Here is an 8,780-nt window from a genome sequence, read left to right as displayed (position 1 = left end):
GAATATTTTGAAGGGCAGTTTCTTTGATTTGGTTCTGCAAACATTTTTACAAAAAGCATATATTAATCTCACGTTCGGGGAAGAAAAATAGAAAAAAATGTGGTCCTTGGAACCAAGGAGCCTCCTCACACACAGGGGAGGCACCTGCCTCACCTTTGCTTTCCTCTTGGCAGATAACACACCTCAAATCGGACATTGTCTTTTCCTGAAGGTGTCTGCTGCATGAGAGCCAGAGCAAATCGGGTCCAGGAGAATGAACAGCAGAGAATCTGAAGAAAAGATTGTGTCTCACATCTTGACCTCACACATGTCACACAGTCAGGTGAAGTTTGTGTGACATACGTAGGTAAGAGTGTAGCTGTTGGCAGGCTTCAGTTTCTGGACCATTGGATNACACGAATTGAAATGTTCCATCTCCAGAAAGCAGGCAGGAATACTTGTGAAGGCCATGATCTTAGGATCCAATTCACTGTATTTGCTTAAAACTGAGACTTAATGAAAATATCAGAGAATGTGTCCTTTCCTCACNTGACTATTTCTGTAAACCATTTATGTAAGTTCAAGGTGTTTTTCTTGTATACAGTCTTTCCAGTGAGAAACTCTTTGATTAAGAAACACTTTAATTAAGTGTGTTGATCAAGTGCTCCTTTCTCTAATGACTGCCAAACCTATATGATTGCTTTAGATCCCATCTTCAACAACAGTCTAGAAACTAACTCTTACAGTAAATGACTAAAGAACATTAATCATCAACATATTCTTATTACTCTAGCTTCTTAGAAGTAGGTTGCCACTCATCCAAGTTTGTGCTGTTGCACGTCTTGGGATGTTGCCTCGAGGTGGGTCCAGTTTAATGCAATTTGTGAGCTAGAGATAAGAGGCAGAAGACATAGTCCCAACACTGCAAAAGCTTCTAGTCTAGTGGACAAATATTCTAGATGGTGGCTGTTGGGCCCCCTGGTTTTCAGCCAGTTGCTGCCAGAGACACAGAATGTCTTGGATTCATGAGTTCTTTTGCTTTCGTAATTTGTGTAATGCTTATTGCTTATAAAATCCACACATTGTATTTAGTGGAAATTTGATAAAGGGCCAAACCATCTGAGTGAGGAGAATAATGACATTAATATGACATTAGCTACTATTTATTAAGAGCCAGACATCATGCTGCCTAGGTTCAGTGCCTGATCTCAACCTTCAATACCCTGCACAGGAGATCCTCTTATTTTAATTTCACTGTTGGGGAATCTGAGGCTTAAGGAAGTTCAGTTAATTGCTTAAATTCACATGGCTGGTTACTATGGCAACATTTGGGAGCCAACAGAGACTTGTTTTGTGGAACACGGTCTAAACCATTATATGGTAATAGAAACGTTAAGCTGTATTTCTCATCCTGAATATTTACTCTCTGTAGACTGACATTTTAAATCAACTCTTTAGCTGAAGGCTTGACTAATAGTTCATAGTGTGTATGACTCCTGATGTGAAAAATAATACTTCTACTTCTAATGGCACTAAAATTGCCTTTCTTCCCCCTAAATGATACAGTCGTGTTGAATATGCATTCACTAAATGTTCACAGTGTGATTCTTAGGGTATTGCTATAAAAAGACAAGCCCCAGTGACCACACTGCATTCAGTCTTCTTTCCGTATCGGCATCAAATGCGCTGGAAACACTGAATCCGGCAGCAGAGCTGGAGCAGGTGAACTACAGGCGGGACTCAGTGCCTGACCTTCGGCTGCCTTTCCGCTCCCGCCGGGGCCGCGGCAGGAAGACCAAACCCAATAGGATCCTGAGATGAGCAGCTCAGAATTTTAAATCAATGCCCTGGAAACTGTTAGGGTAATTTCAAGTTCAAAGGACAGTCTTTCAGCAACAGATAGGTTAAGTGGTCATCAAACAATTCATCTGGTCTACTGTCTGTCGGAATGGCATTCTGGAAAGCACTTCTTTATAAACAAACCAGTTATCCACCCTTAATACATAGGCATGGAGAAGAACACTATAATGTTTTGAACATTTACTTATTAAATAGTAAAAAATATTATTTCTATTTTTGTTCCATTTTGAAAATTATGGAAGAAGTGTCTGTAAATTACACTCTAGGAAAAGAACTGATATGATACATGAAAACATTTAAAGAAAAGAGATTTAGAAGATTCAAGAAAATGTTGAGAAAGGTGAAATCACACTTTTCAATGCATGTGAGCAAGATGGAAAGACAGAACCAAGCTGCTCCAGCAGAGAGGGGTCAGTTCATCCATTCTTGACTGTGTTCATCTCTAATGTGATTTTGCTTGAGATTCATCTTCACTTAATGGTAGCTGAGCCCATTTTTATATATTGATATAAATATTGAAAAACTATGGGCACAATTTTAAGAGGCTGCACAAAAGCAGGTTTCTGTAAAAGCTTTTCAGACAGTGGAAAGGAGTGGAGTAGTCAGTACAACGCGTATGTCTGGTGGGCCCACAAAGTGTTCGGTCCTGGCACGCTGCTCAGGGTCACAGGTAAATATCCTTTCTTTCTTCCGTATAACGTGGGGAGGGGAGGCAGCTGATGCAGGGGCGGCAGGCTAGGTGCTGGCTCAGAATTCTAGGACTCGGTCCCAGTTTGGTCACAAATGGCAGTGGGATCTTTGGAGAGGGAGATGGCTGTGTCCCGGTCCTTGGGGTAGTTGCTGCCTGAGCTCGCATGGACGACACCGACAAGGAGCTAACTTGCTAGAGCAGCTGGGGGTCCCTGAGGGGTGGGGATGTCAGGTCCCTGTGCGATTTCTGTGATGAAAAGCTTGTAAAGAAATTTGTGTCTCTTATTCATTTGATTTAAAACCAACCAATGGAAAAGAATGAACAAAAAATTGCTAAACTCGTCATTTTGTCAGAAGGTGATTCATACCAGGTATGGACACACTTACTGTGCAAACGTATCCATAGTGTCATGAGCTGGGTTTGTTTGTTTGTTTCTAAATTCATGCCATAAATGTGCTCGTTCTTCATTAGCCTTAGAGATGAAATTTTGCCTGGAGGAGGGAGAACACCTCCCGGGGATGTTTCTAGATGGCTAGATCTAGTCAACAACAAGTCAAATTATTTCACAATGCTGATGAGACATTGGAATCATGAAATGTAATGATATCTTTTGTTTTCCTTAGTGGTTGTGATCAGGGGCACAAATGAACTCATAAATTGAAAAACAGCATTCTGGTCCTACATAGGATTATACCTACAGATTAAAAATTCTATCATTACAAATATCATTTGAGGAGTACTGCTTCTTTCTTACCTCATATTTCATTAAAAATTTTAATCAAAGTCTTCACATGCATCTAAAATGTATACTTATGAGCAAATTTTTTGAGTCATCACAGGGTCTGAGCATCTGTTTGGGGATTCCCAGATGATGACTTCCCTGGACATTCTATTGGAAGAGACAATTTACCCACTTACCAAATGAAAGCATCCTTTTCATTTAGTCTGTCTTTCAATGTATGTGAAGCATAAGCATGAGTGTTTGTCAAGTACTGGTGGAAACAAATTTTCTTTCAATAAATGACTGGGTATTGTGTCAACAAACTCCACGTTAATCTAGCTTCTGCCACTTACTAGCTGTGACCTTGAACAATCTACATAACCACTTGAACCCATAGATAGTAAGACAATAAGCACCTTGTAACCCACTGTGGATGAGTGGTCATCATAGCACTAATTCTAAGGCAACATTTCCCTCCTTTTAAGTATGTCCTAGGCGGTTCCAAACCATACAATGTTTTTGTTTCTCTAAGAATGTTTTCATTGCTCTTGCATTTCTCCCACAGATAAAAATCCGGATGAAGACATTTCCCCCAAGCCTACCATTTTTTTCCCTTCAACTACTGAAGTAAAACTCCATGACGCTGGAACGTATCTTTGTCTTCTTGAGGATTTCTTCCCTGATGTTATCACGATAGATTGGAAAGAAAAGAATGGCAAAACCGTTCTGCAATCCCAGCAGGGAAACACCATGAAAACTAAGGACACATACATGAAATACACTTGGCTGACCGTACCTAAAATGTCAATGGATAAAGAACATAAATGTATCGTCAAACACGAGAGGAATAGAGGAGGGGTTGCTCAAGAGATACTTTTTCCTTCAATAAACAAAGGTATGTGCATATACACATAATTACAACCTTACAGAACCCTTTGTTTCAAAGGGAATACCTCACTTTGACTATCAAAATTAATGGAAGACAAGCAAATAGAAATCGTTCTTTAATGTAGTTACTTTAAATGGTTGCATAAATGTCCTGTTATTTCCCCATAGAATTAAAGTAGTTTGGGCTTTAGAACATACAAAGAATGAGCAAATGAACAAGTCACTTAGCTTTTACTGCCTCAGTTTCATCATCCAAAATATGAAGGTCACAATGAGGTTTTTTACTGTATTGTTTCACCTACAGGAAGAAAGCACCTAGCAGCTTCAGGCACAACAAATGCTCAAAAAGAGAGTCCGCTTTCGATGATCTTACTTGATAAGAAAATAAGAACAATTGTACATCTTGTGGGAATGTTCTACTGAAATTCAATATCCCTTCACTCTAATCTGGTCAGCTCAAAGTCACCCTTAAACAGGAGTTATAGGTGACAAAATCTGTCCATTTGATGGAACTGGTTTGCAATTCAATGGTAGTTGGGCAGCTGAGTTGTAGTATGATATTGTGTGTTTCAGACTTGAATTTTATATAAGACTGTAAGGTGAACTTTGGTAAGTAGACACGAGTGAGGTTATGCGTACAAACATCCTTTCATTGTCCACCGTAGGTGTATTTCTACCACTGGTCAATGCCGTCCCTCAAACACCTATTGCAGTACGACTGTGCGCCTGGCCTGGGAGGGAGGCAGGGGGACCCGTGTCCCCAGGAGCATCACGACAGTAGAGTGAATACACTTTTCCTGATCACTCAGGCTCCCTGGAGACTCAGGCCTGGTGTCCTGGAGGAGCCCCACTGGTGCAGATGCGGGTCATAAGTGCAGGCAGAGCTGAATGTGCTCCTCCCCGGCTGGAAGCCAGTAACTCAGTAGACTCACAAGTCACGTCCTGAGCATTAACGTCAAAGACCAAGGCCCCAGAAGGCCTATAAGAAGGAACCAGTTTGTACTTTCTCTGTGGTTAACAAGCACGTTTTAGGCAGTAGGACATGAACACATAGCAAGTGACGTGAAGGGCTTTGCTACGTAGACTTAATACCTAACCCAAGTGCAGTTTCAATGCCCAGGAAGAGTAACCTTTAACCTATCTACGAGGGAAACTCCTAGTCAGCACGAAGTACATTCCTAATTGACCCCTTCCTTTCCCATGAAAGTGACCTTGCCTAACTCAGTGGATCCGTTGCTAATAATTTCCTTTTCCCACCTCCTCTCTACTGTACAAATTATTCCTTTCCTGTCCTCCTTTGGGGCTCCGGCCTACGTGCTAGATGGAATGCTCTCTGATTCATAGAGTGATTGATTGCTACAGCCATTGGATCTTTAACGTTTACTTGGTTGAATTTTTGCTCTTTAACAGGTTTGGCGGAGGCGAAACAATCGGAAGTGGACCCCCAGGGGCGTTCAGACACAAGGCGAAACACTGGGGTGGTAACTGTGAGCCCTATGGGTTCTCTGTCCTCCTCACCGGTGACCTGGGCTGTGGGTGAGTTCCTCTTGGTCTAAACCCCTCCCCTTGCCTTCAGGCTGCTGATCTATTGGGCCTTCCTTTCCAGGACGGGTCAGCTCTGGCTGCCGAGGCTCATGCCCAGAAGCCAGTTGAGCTGGCATGTTTCTCTTGAACCCTGCTGAGCTGGCATATTTGACCAGAGCCCAGCTGAACTGACAGAAAGGTGTGCCTGGTGCCAAGCCCTGAATCTGTAGATCACACTTGCCCTGGTGGAAAACGCAGGAAGTTTAGGGGAATTGTTGGTGGCCCACACAGACTAGTGTTGTGTCCTGAACGCAGTCACGTGTCTTACTGCCCATACGCTAATGTGCACGTAACTGTTTCTCTTCATTCATTTAGGGAAAGGCTACTGCTAACAGGGATCTCAGAGGTAGAGAAAGCAACAAAAATTGGTGAGCGCAGGTCACACATTTGAACACTGTAAGAGTGCTCACTACCTCAAGAACACTCCCTTGATGGTATAAGTTGGTGAGGGAATGGGTTGGATCAGCACTAGGTGACCCATCAATCTCCAGAAATCCTCTGTGCAAGGATTATACTGTAAACACACACGGTTCCCAGCCTGGGTCCTATCCCTTTTAGGTGTTTTTTGGCTCCAGGTCTTAGCTGATTGGGTCCTTAAAGTCTATAGGGTCAGGCCCACCGCCTTCCAGTACACCTGCTTATTCTTCATCTAAGAACTAGGGTCCCAGATGTTAAAGGTATGATTTCCAATTAGATAAGGCCATGTAGGAAGTGCACTGCAGTGCAATGGTTTTACAAAGACAGTAGGACACCTCAGTTTAAATAGCAAGCAGAAGCTTCCTAAAGGTTGTAAAATTTCAAGGCCATTTCACTGAAAGATTCACTGCAAAAAGCTAGTGAAAAAGTAAAGATGGAAAGGGCACTTATAGCAGAAGTCTGTAAGATGGACACAACTCCTCCTGATCTGCAATTTTTCATTTGAGGACTCACTCTAGTTTGGAGACCAGCTCAGACAGATCCAGGGGTCCATGAACGATGGACGGTGCCAGCAAGGGAGAGTGAGAGAGGCCCCGAGATTCTTTCTGATCACCAGGCAGGCATCTCTGCTCTGACTGGGTCTCAACTTTATTTTATCATAAGTGTTTGGTGGATGGCACAGAAGTGGCATTTGCCTTAGACAAGGTTTCTGATAACAAACTTCTTCGATCTGTAAGAATCTCCCAGAACATAGATATGTAGAAGACTCACGCATAATGTTTACAATAGTGATTGAGGTAGGGGGTTTAGATGCCTATCCTAAGGGGAAGGGAAGCGTCTTTAGCACACCAGACAAAGTTTTCAGCATAAAAGGGGTGAAGTTACTTCTCTGTGGGCAGGGGTCAACAGCTTGTTTGTTTAAGGTGGAAGTATCAAGAAAAACATGTCTTTCAGGGAACACCTCTGCTGTCATAATCACAAAAGAAGAAGTTCCTCAAAAGGTTCCTTCACAGGGAGCATTCAGCGTATACAAGGCCAGAAAATGCTCTAAGCAGAAACAAATGGGTGGGGGTGGATATTTGCTCTTAACTCTAAATTAGGCTCTTTGTCTCAGGGCCAGACTCAATTGTCTTTGATATGCAAGGTCCATAGGAAGAGGCTTTTTACAATCATCCACAGAGCTTTCATCTAAAATCTCTTTTGTAAAGGCAGGTATATGTGTTTCCTTATGAGGTACCTGTGTTTGGAATATTGGTCTGATATGGAATACTGTGAGGCCTGGTCAATACCAGCAGACTCGTTTCCAACATGAGCCAGTAGTAGCAGACAGAGGTACCAGATTTCGTTCCTCATGGCAGCAGTTGTGCAAACACTGCCATTTCCTTGCTGTGACTGCCAACCAGAGAGGCCAGTGCGGTGTTTGGAAAGGGATGTTATATGTGGTCAGGACTGACTGAGATTGGGATGAAGGATTTTCAAATCAAAAGCAAGCAGGTGTAGCATTAGGATTTGGTTTCTCTCTGTCATAAGGGCAAGAGGTTTTTTGGGTTTGTTTATTTGTTTGTTTATTATTTTGTTTGTTTTCTTTAGTGTTTGAGTCTCATTGACCTGGTACATTCCAAAGGCTATGCCAAATTAATTTGGTTCCTTTGATGTGTTAAATTACGTGGGAAGTATTGTCAAATAAAAATACACACTTAGGATTTCTTACAAATACAGTGTATGGCACAAGTGGATAAAGTCAATCCAAGTTCTGCCAGACATTTGCTGTCCTGATGTCCTTGAACATGGCAGGAGTCTGCTTCTGACTCAGAGAAATCAAGGTGTGTCAACAATGGCAGTGTGTTCGAGAAAGAGTCTGGGCTGAGGGAACATCAAGACAGCCACTTGGTTCCTCCTGGCTCCCGGGCAAACCCCATTTTCTTGGGTTTTGTTTTTCCCGAGTGCCCCTGCTGTAACACTAAAGGTTATGAGGCTCAGGTGCACATCCCATGGCGACAGCTTCCACCAGCCCCCGGGTCCTGACAGACACTGGACGTTTCTCACTCAAATGGAGAGAAAGTGAAGTAGCTGACAGGCAGGAAGAGTGCTTATGCCCAAGACAAGGGATCAAGATCTCACACTTTAACTAAACATGAAACCTTTGCTCCTTCTTTTCTTTCCAGCGAATGGCCCGGAGAGATGACTCCATCACCTGTGTCTCCCAGGTCACAGCCAACAGGGTAACTTTCGGAATTGTAGCAAGCTTTAATTTCAGACTAGGAGAAAATCTACCCTTGTTTGTAACTTTGCTGAACCTAAATAAGACATCTCATTGGTTGTCTCCCTTCAGTTTACACCCTGAGTTCGAAGGAACCTACCAGAAAGCTTTCATGAGCAGGATTCACTCCTTTGGTCGGACCCTACTTCCCTAGCTAGGAATCAGCATAAATGAGGTTTGATCAAGACCTTCTCCTTCATTCTGAAAATTGTTGCAGAATCTCTTACTCACGCAATGGCTGCCCATCAAATATCCTTAGACTCTGGCCAAAGTAATCCTTGAAAATAAGATAGCCCTTGATTATCTCTTAGCTGAGCAAGCCTGGGTCTGAGCTCTAAGCAAGACCATTCTCGAGACCCAGACTAACAGATCTGGGGAGA

The 8,780-nt window shown here is 42.7% G+C and overlaps 1 gene segment (V, D, J or C); it reads left to right on the top strand.

Moving 5' to 3' along the window:
* Positions 1-2,364: 2,364 nt before the first annotated feature.
* LOC144222400 (T-cell receptor gamma chain C region C10.5-like) lies at positions 2,365-8,362 on the top strand (the record flags this gene model as incomplete). The annotated part of the segment is given in 5 exon segments: positions 2,365-2,509; positions 3,817-4,146; positions 5,550-5,675; positions 6,378-6,400; positions 8,306-8,362. Coding segments are annotated over 5 exon segments (681 nt in total), but the record flags the coding sequence as incomplete, so codon positions are not given.
* Between the last annotated feature and the right edge of the window lie 418 nt (positions 8,363-8,780).

This window comes from Crocuta crocuta, unplaced genomic scaffold (genome assembly GCF_008692635.1).
Source record: "Crocuta crocuta isolate KB4526 unplaced genomic scaffold, BGI_CrCroc_1.0 scaffold2101, whole genome shotgun sequence".
NCBI lineage: Eukaryota > Metazoa > Chordata > Mammalia > Carnivora > Hyaenidae > Crocuta > Crocuta crocuta.
This window is presented reverse-complemented; position numbering and strand designations above follow the sequence as displayed.